The following is a 20,127-nucleotide window of genomic DNA, read 5'->3' on the forward strand; positions in this document are numbered from 1 at the left end:
TCTCTGCAAAGGAACTTGTAAGGAAAGGGGAAAAAATAAATAATAAAGCCCATCATTTTCTCAGAGAACGGACAAAATACGTGGAGCATAATAAAGATGGGGCCAGCTCGTATACAAACGAGCGCTTCCGAAGAAGACAGGGCAATGTAGAGAAGTTTAGGGAGCACGACCTTTAGAAAAAAACACCTGGCAGGTTATACTAGGAAAGACGCAAGGGAAAATGCGCTAACAGCCTCAGCTGGGCACTGCTCTCATCCACCGGCAGCCCCTCCCAGGAAGGCTCAACACTCGGGGTAAGAGGCACCGCCACCCCCGCTCCCGGAGCCGCGCTCGCCCTTCCCGGGAGCGCCGCTACCTTGGCGCGCGCAGGAGCCCGCGAGCCGGGCCCGCGAGCCGGGGGTATTTTGGGGGGAGAGGCGGGCGCTGATTGGCCGAGTGCGGAGGGAGGCGGGCGCTGATTGGCCGAGCGTTGGGGGGAGGCGGGCGCTGATTGGCCGAGCGCGGGGGAGCGGGCACGGGCAGAGCTCGCTCCGGCCGGCAGGGGGCGCCGCCGCACAGCGCAGGGCCGTGGAGCCGCGGGCTCGTGAGGGAGGGGATGGGGACACCGGGATGGAGCAGAGTGCGCTGGAGACGCCGGGTTTGCTCATCGTCCGCGCTGAGGCACGGCGGTAAAAAAGGGGTTTGAACCGACAGCCGGGCGGCCAGAGGAGGAGGGGTGTTCTGCCGGATACAGGGGGGAGGATGGGCGGGGGAGACGCGCGTACCTAAATGTTTCCATCCGAGCGAGTTATGTAAAGTTAACGGGGGTGTTACGTAACCGTTCCGGCACTGCCGCGGTGTAGGAGCAGAAAACGAAGTAGAAAATAAATAAAACCGCGGAAGCCGGGAGCGTGCAGGTCAGGGAAGGCTGGATGAGCCGGGAGGAATTCCCGGGGCAGCCCCCTCCACAAGCCGAGGATCGAGCCTCCCTCCCGGTAACAAACGTGAAAATCTCCTGTGCGAGCCGGCCTGCTCGCACTGCAGCATTCCTGGGGACCCAGACACAAAGGTAAAGTTGTTTATGGGTAAATCGGAGACAAGATAACAAAGGAGATTGGTCCTTGAAGTGCGACAGCTGAAAGACCGGTGGGACTTTAGATCATTTGGGTGTTTAAGAGTTCCCCTGTAAGTCAGCGGTACAAGCAGATGTAAGTTGATAGGAAACTGTTCCAGTTTTGACCAACGGGGAAAACCTGTTTGGAAACCCTTTGGAAAGCCAAAGGCAGAACTAGTGTCAAACCCAGCCAGCTGTGCCTAGACCCCCCACCAAGTGTTTTCAGCCACAGGGCAACTCTGTTAATCAGGAGGAAGACTACTTGAGCACAGGTAACTTATGTCGGTGAGTGCAAGAATCTCCACGTGCTATTTGTTTGCCCATTTATTTCTGTAAAGAGCAACCCACATAATACAAATAATTGTAAAGCTCAGCTGCAAGTTGCTTGTCAGGCAGCTTGTATTTTGGCTTATTACCAGAAACAGACTAAGGAAGACACAGGTGTTCCGTGTTGGGAGGGTATTTCCCCTCTGCTCACATAGTTGTTTCTCAAGGAAGCAAGCTTGACACAATCTGTTCACTTAAACTCACTCAACTCCCTTCTACCAAAGCACTCAAATCTACTAACTGGAGGATCAGAATCCTTGTAAGGCCTTAAATTTAAGGAAATTGAAGGCCTCTTGTATGTCTTAAGAAAGCTCAAGCTTTGGTCAGTTTTAGGTCTTAGCAAACAAACAGGATCTGAAGCTGCTTGCAGAGAACCACCACTGCTTGTTTAATTTAGAACTCAAGTTCTCTCTTATGCTTGAAGCAGAAGCAGCAACCTGATCCTTAATGGATTAAATAAAACTGTTTTCTGTAACTCTGGGCTTTGTTTTGTTGGTTTAAGAATTAATTACAGTTCCTCTGAGACTTAAAAGCAGCAATAAAAATGGCTGGTTTGTTGCTTTACATATGAAGCTTACTCTTAGCATTAATATCTATGGAAAGCTAAACTTGGAAAGACAACTAGGTAGGTCCACAGTTCAGTGTTGTGACTCTACATGCATGTCAAAGGAATAAACTTGTTAGGTTCAATGTGTTCACCACAAATTTTGAAGTTTTATAACTAGCACCTCCAGGATCCTTTGACTGTGACACACATGAGGAAAAAAAAATCCAAATAGGCTAAGCATTAGTTCAGTCTTGCACAGCAAGAACCAAGAATTGAAAACTTGGTAATTTTGCCTAAATAAAAATTTTCAGGTACTTGTCTGTGTATAAACTAAAATGCTGCCAAAATCAAACCCCTAAATTATTAAAAACATTATTTTTCATAAAGTGCTGCACATCCATATAGTTGCAACCCTTCGATGAAAACCGGATGCCCAAGTTTAATCTTCTTGGTATTTACAGCTAGCTTATTCTTCCTTAAATATACAGTCCTCTGACACAGCATTCTGATTGTGGTTTGTTGTCCTTCTTCACAAAAACCACCACAGAACTCTCTCTTGGCACACAAAAGAAAAGAAACAAGCCATGAAAATTTGTAAATCAACTTTATTTGGCGATGACCATCATTTAGGCATCGGCAATAGTAACTTCGACTTCTACACCGGGTTCGATGCTGATGGAAGTGATCTGCTTCACGATCTCAGAAGGGCTGTGCAAGTCAATGAGCCGCTTGTGGATACGCATTTGGAAGCGATCCCAGGTCTTGGAACCCTCACCACAAGGCGTCTTCCTGGTAGTGATCCGCAGGGTCTGAAAAGTCAAACACGAGGTATTTAGCTGAGGCACTGAGAGGAGTAATTTACAATCATACAAAAAGATGATCACCTACAAATAATGTATGGTATCTATGCCATTAGAAAGTTACCTATTAAGTTATGGTCTACTGATGTTAACACTCCTTCCTGAGATATTTAATTTCATTTAAAAACTGAGTTCATCATTAAAAGAAACTGAACAGAAAAGCCCATTCTATATTCAACATGTTTTGCACTTTATAGTTATTACAATCTGTGAAATCATCTTTTTACACTGGGTCACCCTCAGTTTAATAGCACTGCTTTTCATCTCACCTTTTGCTCTTTAAAAAAAAAGCAGAAAGCAAACCAACTTTTAAGACAGGAAAACAGTGTCAAGTACCTTGGTGGGCATGCGAACAGGTCCCTTCACCTTCAGGTTTTTTTCCTTAGCACCTCTGATCAAGTCAGCACAGACTGAAAAAACACATGCAATATTTCAGGTTTGTGACTATTTTACTTGCTTGACTTTTAAAGCAAATATTTTAAACAAGATGTTGGCTCAGAATAGCGTATGAGTGATCACTGCCATTCATTTTAAGCATTATCCTCATAGCCAACCACATGCAACTGGAAGCGTTAGGACATGATGAGCAAAATCACGGTACAACAGTAAGCAAAAACCTTGACTACAAGTTTAAACTATATTTAAGCTTTTATCAGCCTGAAGATTCTACAAACAGTAACTTATTTTACATTTTTATTATATGATTAAGCACTGGCAAAGCTAGTTCCTAAACAGATTAGAATTTTTTTTAAAGAATGTTGTATTAAACTCTTCATAACACAAGTAATGAAATACCAAAAAGCCAGTGCCTTTCAGTTCTTACACACTCTACGCGTGATAACTATCTCAAAATTCCCCTTAAGAACTAAAGGGAAGAAGCTGCACTCTCTTACATTAGTCATTATGAATAAGTTTTTCTGCATAATGAAAACCCCCCAAACACTAACGTTCATTAAAAATTAAATCAGAATTTACTTTCTGGTGTATGAAGCACTTAGGGTTGGCTTTGCGAGCCAAGGCATATACAAAAAGGTAAACAGTAAGATCTTTAATTACAACTGGTTTCAACACATTGTACTTTGCAATGCCTTACATGGCACCTATTATTCATTACCTGACAAGTTACCCAAGTAAACAGAGAAGTACTACTCACCCTTCTCCAGTGATTTTACATTGCGACTTGTCAAAGTAATTCTAATGCGATGAATCGCCACCTCTTGTTCCACAGGTGCTTTGCCAGTATCTTTAAACGCCTAAAAGGTTGAAGTTACAAATATCAGACACGACAGTGAACACCAATTCACTATCCATTGCCTCTTAGAAACAGATTTCTGAAGTGTAAAAGAACAATACAGCTATGGGACTATTTAATACTATTGATTAGAAGAGCTATCTGAAGGGTATGGTGGCATGGTAGAAATAATGGGAAGAGAATGAAAGGGCAAAGTCCTAACCCTAAAGAAAAGTAAATTTTAGTGTGTAACTGCATCTCAGGGTGGGAAGCTGCAAGCATACCCTTCCATGGTTTACCTATATACAGCTGGCACAAACATTCCTTTTCCTCAAAAAAAAAAAATAAACTCAGTCTTCATGTATCTTACAACTTAACCTCACCACATATGAAGCAGCAAAGACTTGATCAACAAAGCTGCAACAACTCACAGGAGAACAAAAAGGGGCACCAGGCCATAAAGACTAATTCAGCCACTCAGAAAACTGATTTGAGGAGCTTAGGCAATAAACATTTACAAATAATGGGGCATTAATGTGAGCTAATGAATTAGTAAAAATATAGGCAAAGATCTTAAGAAAAGAGGAGTGAAATATATATATACGTGTCTCTATAAAAATATAAATAGGCAGATTGCCTAGAGCATGGAGCCAAGCTCTTCTCGATGGTGCCAACCAGTAAGACAGGATACAACGGGCAGAAACATGCACAGAAGTGCTCCTGAACATGGAGAACTTCCTTAGTGTGGAGCTGACTGAATACTGGGATAGACTGCCCAGAGGGGCTGTGTGTGGCGTATCCCCCACTGGAGATATTCAAGAGCCGTCTGGACTCAATCCTGTGCCATGTGCTCTGGGATGACCCACTGTGGTCCCTTCCAACTTGGCCTATTCTGCCATTCTGTGAAACACGGGATGGCACACAGACCATCGACGAGGTGCCACCTGCCGCATTAAGCGACCACGTTCCCAAACAGGGGCCGCCTGTAAGGGCAGGGACACGAGGCCGGATCAGCGCCGCTCACGCCGGGCCGCGGCCGCCTCCTCTCCGCCTGCGCTTTTCCCCGGAGCCGCTCCCGCAGGGAACGGCACTGCCGGGCCCGCAGGCCGCCCTCGCTGCCCGCCGGCTCGGGCTGAGCTCCGGGAGCCGCCCCAGCGGCCGAGGACCCCCCGCGCCCCACCGGACGCGGCGCTTTCCCGGGGCCGAGGGCCTGCACCGTCCGGCGGGCACGGCGGCCATGCGGCGGGGCTGGCGCGGCGGCCCCGCTCCCTCCCCCGCCCCCAGCGCTCCCCCGCCTCACCATGGCGGCAGCGGAGCCTTCCTGACCGACTTATTCCCGGGCTCGGGCGGCGCGGGGCCCAGCGAACAGCGGTGAGCCAGGAGGCGGCGGCGCGGGAGAGGGGGGCGCGGCGGCGGCGGGCGCTTATATAGCGGAGCGGCACCGCCTCCATCCGGGCGCCGCGGGACCTTTCACCCGCCCGCCGGGCGCGGAAGCGCCGGGGCCGGGAGGCCGGGCTGGCTCTGCTTCCTGCGGCATGGTGGCCCTGTAGTCCCGGCTGGTGGCCAGTGCGGAGGGACCTGGGGCCCGCAGCGCTGTGCTCCTTCTCGGGCTTGGCCCCTGCTGCGGGACACGGCGCCCTTCCCGCTCGGGTCCCGCGGACATCTCGGGCTCGCCTTCTCCGGGAGGTTTCGGCGTTCTGCTGAGGGCAGGGCCGGGATCTGCGCACAGGCGAGGCCTTACCGCTTCCAGTGATGGCGAGCCCGCTCCCGTCTGGGTCACTGGGTCTTTTTATTCTTTCATTGCTGAAAGCGACAGGACGAGAGGGCATGGTCTTAAGCTGTGCCAGGAATAAACCCTATCTCTGTTGGACGTTAGTAGGGGTTTATTCACAGAAGGGGTGATAAGACATTGGAATAGGCGGCCCAGGGACATGGTGGGCACTGTTCCTGGAGATGTTTGTGCCATGGTCTAGGTAAACGTGGTGCTATTCGGTCACAGGTTGGACTCGATGGTCCCAGAGGTCTGTTCCAGCACAGTTGCTTCTGTGAATCTGCAAAGTGGAGGTGCAAGAGCAGAAGTCTTAAGTAAAAGCTCTCATTTTATTCATGCTTAAATTAATTTGATTTATGGAAATTCCATTGTTCAGGTTGGCCATAGGAGGGATATTTTCTACTGAGCATTGTATTTGATTTGACCTGGACAGTGGTAACTTTTAGTCCCGAGCATTGTGCCAAAAGTATGTCTCTTTCAAGTTACATCACTGGAGAACTACAGAAACACGTATTGAAATGATGGCCTATAGTAGGGTCACTATAACTGTCTTTTAAAATTAATAATTATTAAAAAATTGTAATTTGGAGTTCTATCCGGGAATCATAGACATGTATAATGTTAGCATTACTACTGCACTTCTGGAAGCTTATTTATTACTACAGTTATTCAAGAAAGCCTCCTTGGTGTTTTAAGATGAACTTACTTTCATTTATCACACTCTGCTTTAGTATTTTTTTCCCCTGTACCTGTTGTTTTAGAGGCCTTCATTCGGTCCTAAAACCTCATGTGATGCAGTTAACTTTTATATGCCAACTCTTCCATTACTTAGGCTTGTTTGCACTTGGATTATTTGTACTCTTAAAAGTCTCTAATTTACTGATACCTTCTTTGAAAGTACTAGAGGCTGTATTCTGATAAAGCAGCTCCAAGAAATGTGGATACTGAAGTTGTCATCCTGCTGCTGTTTCCTAGAATGCAGCAGTCTTCTGTCAGTGGAGATCAGTACTTGAGAAATCTATTTTGATGATAGTCACGTTTCTCTGGTCTCTTCCTCCCTGCGATGAAAACATAATTTGTTTCTGGTGGTTTGTTTTCTGAGCCATTTAACAATTACATATATATGATTTTTGAACTCATACTCAAGGAACCCATGTTTATTCTGTTGCCAGCTATTCCAGCTACTTCCTGAGGAAGTTTTCCATCTATAAGTGTTTTAAATTCATCACTCTCAAATACATGACCTCACACTGATCATGCTGAAGCACTTAGTTTTCCAGTAATCCAGATGGTTCCCAATCAGCAGCCTTGCTTCACTATTTACTTAGAGCTTTTATGAATGTTCTTAGTAAACTTTATTTCCAGATAAAATACTGAGTACCTTGCTGCCAAGAACTAATTCCTGTGGGATTCGATTAGAAATATGTCTGATTGACACAACCTGTAGCCTTAGTTTTAATTTGCTTGCTGTGAACTGTGCAGAACTGTGCCAGTTTCTCTGTGTCCTACTGAAGTAGCCAATGTGCAAATGCATTATATCAACACCGTTCCTATTGTCTACTAAACAAATGCTGTAATTGCATGAGAAGAAAAAAGTAATTCAAAAATACAAGTTTTCCATAGATTTAAGCTGTGTAATTTAAGTACAATTTGCTCATTTATTTCTTGTTCCTGTATGAAGAAGTTGGTTTGAGTTTGGTTTTTTGCCCCCCGGGATTAAGGCGAGGTTGACCGTAAGTTCCTGAATTTGTTCCTTTCTTACTTATTTTCCTAGTATTGGCATTACCTCAGCTTTCTTTGAGATTTTTCTTTTTTTTTTTTTTTTTTTTTTCTGAGCTTCCCCAGATTTCTCAGAGCTTATGGAAAATCCACATTAGCAGCACACAAGTTGCCTTTGCCAGCTCTTAAAATTCTTGGATGCAGGCTATCTGGAGCTGCTGATTTAAAAACCGCCTCACTTCTGTTCCTATGTTTAAGGCTTTCCATGGCTATTGTTGGAATTTTCTGATATATGTTGTTTTTCTCCACAAACGTGCAACAGAAACTTACCTAAACTTTCTGTTTTCTCTGAAATACACTATATATTAAAAAATGCTCCTTCTTGCCATAAATGAAACTTTTTGCTTATCTTGTATTTTGTCATTCTTAACCTCTACTTAATATTTTGTATTCTGCCTGATTTTCCTTTGGTTACATACTGCTTTTCATACAAATTTTTCTCCGTAGACAATGCTAACCTTAGTTAAGAGATTGTGATTCTATGGCTTAAATTAGTACCCCACAGCCTGTGCTTTTTAGATGAAGTTTCCAGGAATGTTTCTCTCATGTCAAGTAATTAAGAAGATAAACGATTAAGAAGCAATACATGCTTTTGACGTGACTTAGGTATCAAATTGTTGCTACTGCAGACTAATTTAGTGATTTAATCGTGCAGAGTATCCATGTACATTCATTATACTTTCTGACTTTTATTTTTTTTGGTTTACAGATTAGTGGGGATTTTTTTCTCTCTTCTTTTGACTAACTGTCCTTCAGAAGAGTAGACCCAGATGAGTCTGTCTATGTGACAGAAGGAGCACTTTCTGGAGTCAATCAGGTCTTTCATAGTAACTTGTGAAATGCAGATTTTTGTTGTCTTCTGGTGAATGTTGCAACTTTGGCTGGATCAAAGGACAGACATGCTTCCCAGGCTTTGCAGCTTGGGTTGTGAACACCATTCATTTTTTTGAGTGGATGTATTCTGCTTATTTCACACTGGTGGCCCGTGAATGCTTTTGGCAGGGCTCACAGTAACTTCCGTAAATCTGCTATGTCACTTTTTATAGTGGTTATTTCACATGGGCATCTCCCTGGAAGCTGTCATGGTTATGCCACCCTAATTCCTCTAGTATTTGCTTTCAGTGGTGATTAACATATTACTATTTACTTGTAAATAACTTCCTTCTCCAAGGTCATTGGGATCTGAACTCACTTTTAAGGGTTTTGTTTGAGCTTCTGGTTTTCAAATACATGTGAAGCAGGGTCATACAATGCAGGCTTCCACAGAGGTCATCAATAGATGGTTCAGTCTGTAAACCACTCAGGAGAAATCCAATGAAAGCTATTTTCAACCCTTTTAAGAAAGGCTACAGCATCTGCTTGGTCTTAATTGTAGGTATCTGCTGATCCTCTTGTGTTAAGTTTCTCAGTTGTATCATGTTGCAGAACTCAGGAATTAGCTTTCTCTTCAAGTGCCCGAGCTACTGGAACTTCAGAAAAAAACCTGTAATTAAAAAATACCCCCCTTTGAAAGACTGATTTGTGTACATGGGTAGCTGGCATTGCTCTCTGCAGGTAGCAGGCAGACAGAATGCACAGCTGGAGTTCTCATATTGCACCTAGTCTGTCCATTTTACATTTTCTAAATTTTCATGCCAATTCTAGCATAAACCTCAGCATATAAAAATGTAACCACCCCTGAAAACACTAGGCCCTCTTTACCTTAAAAATTCCTCATGTAAGTATGGAAAACACGAACTAGGTCTGTGATTAAGAAAAAGAGCAACTGTGCCTTGATGGAATCCTTTACTGTTGACAAATATTGCCACAAATATTGATTGTTAGGAGATGTTTTCAAGTGGGCAACTTGAACTTCATTGTTTACACCACAAGCTCTTTCCTTCTTTTCCTGCTTTATGCCTGGCCGATAACACACGTGCCTTCTAATATCATTGATGTGGTTAGAGAAGAACTTCTCCCTGGTCAACCTGTTTTGCCTTGTTTTTCTGACAGATCACAGTGACAAAAAATACAAAGCTGCTGATACGCTACAGCATTTCAAGTGATATCAAATCTGTGATACATCATTACAATGTGTCTTCAAATATGTCTTCATACACTGAAACAGCATAACTGTCTGGGAAGCTTTCAGGAGGATATCTGAATTCATCCCTTTCCAGTTCAATCTTAAATTAATTTTTTTCAAATTGATGTGTTCTCTGCTATCCTGGAAGAATATTTTCTCTCCACTCCTTGCTGTGCAGATGTGATGCTTCTGACAAATTCAAAATAATGAAAAGGACACCTTTTGCAGAAAATGACAGTGTAACTCACAGCCTTGATAGCAGACAAGGTGGTTTATTGATTAGCAACATGTAATTTGCTGGTAATCAATGAACTATATATTGTGGATCAGTATCAGCACTACAGCACTACAATACTAGAGGCTTACAAACTGCTGGTAAGCGCCTACAAATTTCATACCCTTCTACAACTGATCCCACTTACATAGCCACACATTCCTCATATGCACTTCCACTCTCTTGCAAGAAGCATGGGTTACAACACACAGTTTCACTTTCGGAAGCCTGTGCAGCTATTCCACCAGGAGGGCTGGGTCTCTGTTGTTCCTTCACCCTGTCAGTCCCCTCAGTCTGAAAGGAGGTGGCAGCTCCTTTCCATGTCTGATGAGGAGGATCTTAGAAATAGTAGCACCTACCACAAGTTTTCTTCTAATAATCACAAATTCTCATGCTGCTTTTCAAGCTTTTTTTTTTTTCCCCCCTCTTGATAATCTAATTCCCTAGTTACCATTTAATCTGGGTGGTCATTATCATAAGGCAGCTTTGTTATTGTAAATTTCCTCTTAGTGTTATCAGGTTTTGGGCAAACATCCTCTCAGAACATGCCAGTTTGGGTATTCTGTTCACACACACTATTTATACTCACATTCCTCACCTATCATCTGTTGTTATCCAGGCCAGGTTACCAGGAGTGGGGGCATGCAATTTCTGTACAAAAAATCCCCAGCATCAGCCCAGTGAAAGCAGAACTAGTAGGCATACAAACAGAGCTGTGGAGGTTTTTTGCATCCAGTTTTCATTTTGGAAATCACCTCAGAGGACTTCATGTGGGGAAAAGTTAATCAAGTACAAAATAATAAACTACACAGATCTCTCCAGTCTGAATTTGGCCACTTGAGGCAGCATCACTTGGCACTGTTTGTGATCTATTTCACTTTGTGACAATAGTTCAAGGTGACTGCAGTAATTTGTAGAATATGTGGGAAACTTGCACCTACTCAAATAATGTCTATGTGACTTGTTGAACAGAACAAGCTGTTTTAACACTAGAATTGGAAATGGCTTCCAGGACACAGGTTGTTTTGCTGCTCTTACTTCACTGGCTTCTTTATGGGTGCTTTGTACTGAGAATGTTTAGGAAATAGTGGCACATACTGGTGGATACAAACTCTCACAATACTGTGCTGTGAAAGACTTTGGAGTTGTCTTTCCTCCTCATGTCTGCCTCCTGCAAAGACTTTGCATGAAGCTGCCAGCCACATGGTATTAGCACGGTTGGATGTTTGTCCTGGAGGGAAAAAATGATGTTTAATTTTACAGCAATTCTGTTTATCAGTGTATATATAGCCCATATACATTTACCCATGTGTTTCAACCCAGTTATGAAGTCACTGATCATGGGTTTTTTTAATCCAAAGACCAGTTTAATCTAACGTAATTCTTTGGCGAGACAGAGTAGTAGGGAATTTTTTCACGGTGCTTGTGCTGCTTCCCTTTCATGGAGAGGGATAATTTAAGGAATGGTTCTGGCCTCACACTGCCTTATGACTAGAAGAAAATTTTCTCTTGATATGGAATGCATCCCTCCCTCATGTTCCTGAGAAGCTTTTCCTCGTCTCTTTAGGATTAGTGTCCTTTTGTGATACTCTTGATCCAATGGGTTTTCAGATAGTGAATGTTTGCAAGCACAAAATTTAGCAAATGCTTGCCACAGATGATGAAGAGACTTAAAGTAAGGGGTGATTTCCACCCTGATGTTACAGGACCATTAGAGCCGGATATTAGTTGCAACTTGCAATTTTATCTAGATTACATCCAGGTGTTGGCCTTCTGTGGGACTTGAGGTGCCCTTCCCAACCCTGGCATCTGGAAAGAAAGATTAAAGCAAATTCAGCAATGCTTCTCCTGTTGTGACCTGACACTCTGTGAACTAGCCAAGCTAAATTGCTCAAAACCTGACAGAAACAGGAATAGTAACATAGAACTTAGGACCTGGAACTAAAGGAGATACTGTGGTGTTAAAGATGTGCTTTAGAAACAGGAGTTAGTAGCCACTGAGGAAATCATCACACTGTGATTGCTCAGAACAGCTGGTCGGATCCACAACATAACATGAAAGTGATCCAAGAGGCGTCAAATATGAAGAAGTTTTGGTTTCAAAGGGTTTACTTACTTCTCCACAAGGCTAATGTGGCAAAGTGGCAGCTGCAGTTTACTGCATGGAAGTTATGAGGCTGCAGTAACAGGGCAGGAACAACAACCATGGAGTTTGTAATATCATTCATAGAAGACCCAGAAGTTTTGTTTAAGGGAACATCTTACTAGGATATTGGAGCAAGTCTATGAAACATATCTTTCACCTAAATGCATGCCAGAAGTTCCTACTTCATGAAAAGTTCCTACTTCATGAAAATGGGGCTTGTGCTTGGCCTTACACACCAATCTACAACATGTGGTTGTAAATGTGGAATATAGTTTGCTATATTCTCCCCCTAGGAAATTATACAAAACAGAAAAGTTTTTTTTCCCCTGCAGCAATCACTTAAATGAGAGCAACTATAGGTAAAATAATATGCACTAATGTGCAAACAATTGCACATCCAACATTCCTGCCTCTGTGCACAGTGAAATGCCCAGCAACAGGTTTTCCAGCTGCTAATCAAGGGAAGCAGTATTTTCTACAGGTTTAAAACTGAGAAGGTAGTATTACCATTTGTTAGGGTTGTGGTCAAGCATTCAATTTTTAGGCAAATAAAATTAAGTATTGTGGTAAACATAGAAGGTGGGTTTGAGTATGGTACCTGTGTCCCCTGAAAAAAAAAATCAGAAATATTAATACTTGTCTTTTTTTTCAGCATTATGACCTTGTGTTTTTAGTCTATGTATGAAATACATATGTTTAAAAATATTCTTTCAATAATTATGACTGTTGGAACTTGTTTCTGAGAGCATCCAGCAGTCACTTCATCCTACCAATAACCCTTACCACACTGCCACAGGTGTATTTCATTTTCAAGAGCCCCTTACCTGTTCAGAGGAATAACTGATTCTCATACATTCTTGTGAAATGTTCCTGGTGTGAGGTAGAGGCAATCCCTTTGTTCTGGCAAGAAAAAACACTTATGTTAATACCTAGAATTATTTCTCATTTTTCCTAGAGGGAAAAAAAAAAGCCAAAGCAGCAACACACCTTTGATACAGAAAATGGAGGGTTTAACTCAAAATCTTCCATATATAAAGGAAATCTCGTTTCCAATGAAAAATCTACCATTGCTTGCGTACTAGCATACATTGCTAAGTCATTGATGCTACTTAAATATAGCACTAATCAGAATTAGTAATAGTGCAATCAAAAAGGAAATTTTAAAACCCTCTGTGACAGTTTGGGGACTGGTAATGGCTAGCAGAGCATTTAAAGTTAGACAAGTTTTCAAGACCTGTTGGGGTTTTGGGGGGCCTGGAGTGAGACAAAGTCTATGCTTCTTTCAGCAAATCAAGAGACTACTTTGACCTGGTGGAAAGAGGTGACAACTCTGAACTGAATCAGTGGCCTTGTCTGATTTTAAGCACTAGTTCAAGACCTCAGTTTAAGTCATGCAGGGTCCTGACAGTCCAGTGGACAGGTATCTCCAGCACACAACACAGAAAGCCATGTGCCAGTATGAACTTATTTTTCAGTGAGAGTTTCACTGATTGAAAAGGTTGTAGCAAATAGGTTTGGATTTTGGGATGTCTCCTCTCTCCCTGTTCTTTGCCTCCTCCAGCCCCCTCCCTTGTCTCCCTGGGCAAATGGTTCTTTTGCTAGGATCAGTCAGATAGTGCTGATTTTTATGATCAGGACACTTTTTCAAATGCTGTTTGAAATTCAGTATACAACTTCTTAAACTAACTATGCAACCATGAGAACATTTTTAAAGATGTAACTACATTTGTTTCCTCTGAAAGTCAGCTGTTGGCAGGAATGATGTATTAAACTTTAGGAGTATCTACTTTTCCCCTTTCAGTCAGAAAACACTTAATAGCAATCATTTCACTCCCAAAAAGCTGCACAAGGATTGGCAACTTTAGGGGAGGTCTGGTGTTCTGTCACTTTCTTAACAAAGAGAAATCATTGTGACATTCATCTGTTGGCGTGCTAGTGCAGTGATACATTCCTCCAAAAGCTTTGCCTGTAGCTTTTGTGTTGGAACTGTTGGATAAGCAGAAAGGATGTGGAAAAGGTGTATGGTATCTCCCTAAACTTACTGTATTATGTAATATATAGTATTAACTAATTAAAGAAATCCAGCCTCCCCAGACTATCAGTACCCTTACTTACATTCAGCTTTTTTAAATCTCTGTTCAGGTGCAACTTTCTAGACTTGTCTCTGGGACCAGCTTCATTTGTGCCACATCTGAATCAAAACCCTTTCAACACTTTAAGTGGTTGAGAAAAATACATGACTTGAAAATAAAACTGGTTTTCCTTTTGCCCTTGTGGAGGGAGTAACTTAAAAAGAGCTGGACATTTACATTTCCAATTTGCAGCCTACTTTGCTCTTTGTAGCCTGGCACATGTGCAGTAGAATATTTATTAAGTTATGAATTGCCCTATTATCCCAGGTGCCCTGCAAAGGCAAATGCAATCACCTCCCTGCTCTGCTGAACACTTGGGCTATTGAACTTCAGGCTGGGTCGACAGCAAAACTCAGCCTCGTGCTCAGAGAAGTCCAGGGGTGGATGGTGGTGCCTCTACTGTCAAACTGTCCCATGGCATCCTTAGCTACTGGCAGACTGGGATAAATGCCAGTAGACTTTTTTGTTCCATTTGCCTTCTTTAACTGGTTTTAAGGCTTTTCTTTGACAGGCAGACAAAAATTTGGCAGCTGGGTTAACTGAAGCATAGAAAGAACCTCTTTGAGTGCTGCATGAAGGTATTTGCGGCAGATAAATAGCTAGAACAAAGTAAAAGTAGAATATTCCATGTACAGTTAATTTGAAAAATAACCATTTCCTATCCCTATTTTCATCTTTGTTGTAGCAGATGAAATTATGTGCACAGATGCTAACACTGCAAAAATTGATACACTAGTCAAATAGTAAGCATCCACTTAAGTCCCATTCAATTTGCAAGTATTTGTGGTATATTATGCAAAACAGTTTTTGTTTGTTTTCTTTGCTGTGGTATATCTTACCACAGAATACAGAAACAACCCATACTTCTTCAGACTTATGTTTTCATGCTTCCCATCCTACCTTCTCAATTGAGGATGGGCCCCCTTCCAAGTCATGCAGTATTTTTATTGTTTGAAAATAGTGATGTTACCACTTTCTTTCTGGGTTGAGATAAAGCCTAATTAGAAAAAAAAAAAAAAAAAAGAAGTAGGAAGAGAAGCAAACAACAGAACAAGCCAAATGTAGAGCATAGCATCAAGCATTTTATCTTATGCTAACTTCTTTTAAAACCTATTATGAAATGTCTCTTGATATGTCTGCTTGAGATCTAAAGACACTAAACCTTCAGTAATAGCTAAAGGTTCCATGCTTTTTCTCTTCTTTATTTCTCATTTTTCCTAGAAACTGTTTTTTATAATTGCATGGTTCCTGTGCTTCTAGCCATCTTTTCTTGTCTTTCTTGTGATCACTTCACTGCTAAAATAATTGTTGCACTTTTCAGAGCTCAGGATAGCATGTAGAAGTTGCTTTTCATTGTAAGGCATGAAAAAAAATTTAAATTTGACCTAAAAACGATTTCAGCACTAATTAGTATTGGTTCTTATCTGGGGATTCAGTTTGAATCAGGTAAAATTACATAAAATCTCTTTAAGTGTATCCTGTCAAGCTTTACACATGTGCCCATTTGAGAAAGAGGAGGACATGTGTCAGGGGAGATTGGGATGGTGAATGCCATTTGTAGTAAAATAGAAGAAAAAAGGCCAGAATTAGAACTTTTAGTTCACACTTTCCCTTAGTGGAGAATACTGTCTGTATAACCAAGACAGCACACAATACAACACTCTAATATGGATAATATGTCCAGGGCTACTGCTATTGCTTACTACCCATGAGAATGCAAGCACTTTACAGTATCTTCTTTGTATGTACTTTCCAAAATTACTAAAGGCAACCAGGGTTGGTAGTTAGGTACTGAGAGATTAATGAGACAGAGCTGAAGTTTCCATGCAGGCTGTGGTTACTCAGCCTGCTATGAGGCAGGAGCTAACCCACCCAGTTTTGAATAGTTAGCTCTCAGTGCTGCAGAGCTGCAAGTTTGAAAGGCAGCTTGTGCTGCTAAGGGACAGAGAACATAAAAAAAAAAAAAAAAAAAAAAAAAGGCAGCTCGCCTTGAGAAGCTGTCACATGGCATCCCCAGGTCCCAGAAACAGCACTTAGGTTGCTGCTATTAAAAATGAAACCCAAAACAAATAAATAAACAAACAAATGAAACTAAATATCAGAATAGCCGAGTTTCCAAGAAAAATAATTATATGAAGCTGTGAAACTCAGTTAATAGTAAGACATTTACCAGCTGGGAGAAACGAGGCTTTGATCCTTTCCCAGAACAGAGTCAAGTTGCGTGCTGATTCTTATTTGAGGAGGTAGGCTCTTACTTGATGTCCTTAGCATTAGATAACCCATGACTTAAATAGAGCATACCTGGCTGTCAAAGACATTCCAGTACCACCATTCCCAGACTTACACTGTTGATGCATCATCGGAATCTGTACACTACTTCAATAAATCTTCTGTTTAGGCTGATCAAGCTAGTGGCAATCAGTTCCAGAAACAAAGAGAATAAATAAACTAGGTACAAGTAGCCCTTAAGGTTTGTAACTTATCACCAGGTCTTGCTAATCATATGGAAATGTGTTGCACATGTATGTATGGGGAAGGAGAGATAAAGGACAAATCCAGTTTATAGAAGGGGAAAAAATCTGGATGAACAGAATCCCCTTAGAGTTGTGACATTATTGTCTGCAACTGCTCTGCTAGCATCATGTGCCTTCTACCAACACTTTATTTGGAGGTATGCAAGTGTCACAAAGTTAAGAGCAGAGTGCAGCTACATTCATTATCTCATTCCAGCTTTAGAAGCAGGAAAGAATCTTTTAAAAACCTGAACATGAAGAAAACAAAAAGGATAAATGTCTGGTGGATTGCATATAAAAATAAAGGGGAAGAAAAACCTTCAAGGAGCTAAAAAACTCCATAATTTTTTATTTTCAGAATATCAAAAACAAGAAATCTGCAGAGACTCTCTGGCAGATCTATTGATACCAGGTTTTTAAATTAAAAACGAAACAAAACAAACAACTTCCCCCCCGCCCCAAAAAACAAGGTCAAGAATACCCCCACCTAAACATTTTAACCTGTTTCACCCCCAAGACAACAAAACCATTGCAAGAAGCAGACTGATCCTTGCAAGTAGATTGTCCCTGAAGGATGCATAAAATAGGCTCAAACTAGAAGGATTTTTGTAGAACTCAGGAGATGTCTGAAATTCAAACATCTCGAAATGTTACTATAGTTGCAGAACTTCTGTGGTTAGAAGTGACCTCTGGAGACTGTCTAGTCCAACCCCCTCTGAAACAGGGTCAACTAGAGCCACTTGTCCAGTACCATGTCAAGTTGGGTTCTGAGTATCTCCAAGGATGAAGACTCCTTAACCCTTCTGAACAACCTGCTCCAGTGTTTGACCATTTTCACAGTAAAAATGTTTTCTCTTGCATTTAAATGGAGTTTTCTGCCCTTCTATTTCTGTCCATGACATGTAGTCCTGCCACTGAGCAGCACTGAGAAGACACTGGCTGCATCTTTACTGCCTCCCATCAGTATTTCTACGAACTGATCCCCCTGAGCCTTCTTTTTCCAGACTGAACAGTTCCATCTCTCAGTTTCTCCTCGCATGCAGAGATTCCAGTCCTGTGATCAACTCAGTGCCCTTTGCTGCACTCCTGGTGCGGTACATCCGTGACTTTCTTGTTCCTGCAGAGTCCTGGGGCGACCTCATTGCCCCAGATGTGTCACTCCCTAGGGCTGAGTGAACACCAGGGAATGATCTCCTCTGGAAGAGCTGGCAGCACTCTCTGGAGTGCACCCCAGATGCTGTTGGCCGCCTTTGCCACAAGGGTGCATTGCTTGCTCATGTTCAGCTTGGTGTCTGCCCGCAGCTCCAGGTCCTTCCTGCAAAACTCCTTCCCAAGCGGCTGGCCCCGGGTGCGTCCTGGTGCTCGGGGTTATCCAGCACCCCGTGCCAGACACCGCAGCTCCCTGCCTTGTTTGCCATCGGCAGGCTTCTCCAGCTCGGCAATGTCTCTGAACGCCAGCACAACCATCCAAGGTATGGATTGCTCCATCCCATTCTGTGTGTCCTGCACACTCACAGAGGGTGCTTCATCCCATCAACCAAGCCTTTAATGGAGATGCCAGCCTGCACTGAGCCCAGTGCTGATCTCCGGGGTACACCACTAATGACTGGTCTCCCACTGGACTTCATGTCACTGATCACAACCCTTTGAGCCCAGTAGCTCAGCCAATTTTCAGTTGCCAGGATTCAATCAGTACTTCATCAGTTTCTCTATAAGAATGGCAAACAGTGCTAAAAACCTCCCTAAGGTCACGATGAGCAACCATCACTGCCCTCCAGCAGCCAGTAATCTCATAGCAAAAGGCTAAAGTTTGATTTCCTCTTCATAAATCCCTGATAACTATCCCAATCACCTTTTTGTCCTTCATATGTTTACCAATGATTTCCAGAGTTACTTGTTCCACCAATTTTCCAGGGATTTAGAAGAGGTTGACTGGTTTTAAGTTTTTCAGATCCTCCTTCTTGGCCATCTTGCAGAAAAGAGTTATATTTGTTTTCTTTCAGACCTCAGAATTTTCTCCTGAGCACCATAACCTTCCAAAGATAGCCAAGAGTTGCCTGGCAATGACATTGGCAAGCTCCCTCAGCATTTGTGGATGCATCCCATCAGAGCCTATGAACTTCTGTATGCCTTGTTCGTTTCTGTGTTCCTTAACCTGCTCTGTCTTTACTAAAAGTACATCTTCCTGGCTTCAGACCCCACACTGGTCTCTCAACTCCTGCATATTTATTATTTATGTTTGAGTTTAATCAGGAGCTCCTGTTTTTTGTCCTTGAAGGCATCCTGTCACCTTTACCTGATTTCCTGCTCATGGGGAGGGACCAGTCTTGAGCCTGGAGAATGCAATCCTTGAAAATCAACCAGGTGGTGTTGGCCCTTCTTCTCTCCAGGATCACATCCTGGGGAAGTCCTTAAAAAATAAATCTCCCTAATTACATGAGTGACATCTGTACAAGATACATTAGCAGATTTCATATTAAAGGAAATAACAGATACATAGACATTTGTTTGGAAGGAGCCAATATTGCTTGAAGAATTGCACTTCACAGTTGTGTTGGATTGTATTGGAATTCTTTAGGAGCACTGACAGAATGCTGATAAGACTCTGATTGATATGTTCCTTTTGGGTTTCCAAAGGTATTTGAAAAATCCTTCACTGCAAACTTTTGAAAGGTACTAAGCAGTCACATTTAGGAGAGAAAACCTGGGGTTAGATAAACCAAAAGATAGGCACAGTGGGTAAAACTGTCAGTTCTCTCAGCAGGAGAAAGTACCCACTAGTGTTTCAGGGGATCCTCTGCTGCCCAGCATATCCACAAATTAAGTGCAGGAGAGGGAGCCAGAAGACAAACAAATTTGCTGATGGTGGAGTTATTTAATTGCAAGGGCCAAGGACAAACTGGCAGAAAGAAATTCAAGGTAAATTAGTGTAAAGTGAGGTGAACAGGCAAAATTATAATCATCATCACATAGAACCAAGGAGTCTGAGCTGTTAGGCTTGAGATATTTCTTGATTAGTATTAAGTCAGAGTTCAACAAAATCAATAAAACAAACCTTTGAAGTTAATAGAAAAGAGACCATTATGACAGCAGAGTATAGTGTACCTACATCTTGAGAGCTGTGCAGAGTTCTCTCTCACACTATCAAAAGAGAACCCCATAAAATTGACAGAAACATCTGCAGAGCTGATTATACTTCAAGAGTAGATCTTGGCCATTCAGTATCCTTCTGTCAAGTACAACAGAGGATTTGAAGGGTGCTTGATTTTTCACAGAGGCTCAAGTAGCACTTGTTGATGCTAAAGTATCATTAAGGAAAAAAATCACAGGTTTCTAAGCAGTATAAGCAGCAAGTTTCCTAGACTGGCAGATAAATACAACACAAGCAT

General features: G+C 42.4%; 1 protein-coding gene and 1 non-coding gene across 2 annotated transcripts; both read right to left on the reverse strand.

Annotated features, from left to right (window-relative positions):
• Positions 1-2,552: 2,552 nt before the first annotated feature.
• On the reverse strand, positions 2,553-5,470 carry RPS20 (ribosomal protein S20). The gene is made up of 4 exons (XM_033078620.2): positions 5,359-5,470; positions 3,981-4,080; positions 3,164-3,237; positions 2,553-2,776 (listed from the first exon to the last, which is right to left on the reverse strand). Exons 1-4 carry the CDS (start codon positions 5,359-5,361, stop codon positions 2,594-2,596), a joined length of 360 nt encoding a protein of 119 aa, XP_032934511.1. The 5' UTR covers positions 5,362-5,470; the 3' UTR covers positions 2,553-2,593.
• LOC117009229 lies at positions 3,316-3,379 on the reverse strand. Its single transcript, XR_004420448.1, has one exon. It is a non-coding gene; the product is annotated as a small nucleolar RNA U54 (small nucleolar RNA).
• Positions 5,471-20,127: the final 14,657 nt, after the last annotated feature.

This window comes from Catharus ustulatus, chromosome 1 (assembly GCF_009819885.2).
Source record: "Catharus ustulatus isolate bCatUst1 chromosome 1, bCatUst1.pri.v2, whole genome shotgun sequence".
NCBI classification, from domain to species: Eukaryota; Metazoa; Chordata; class Aves; order Passeriformes; family Turdidae; genus Catharus; species Catharus ustulatus.

Bases quoted from the DNA above. Each gene is read 5' to 3' on its own strand.
- RPS20 (XM_033078620.2), bottom strand. The intron at 3,238-3,980 runs GTGAGTAGTACT...GTGTTTTTTCAG, and splicing joins TGTAAAATCACTGGAGAAGG to TCTGTGCTGACTTGATCAGA. The intron at 2,777-3,163 runs GTACTTGACACT...TTGACTTTTCAG, and splicing joins CTGTTCGCATGCCCACCAAG to ACCCTGCGGATCACTACCAG.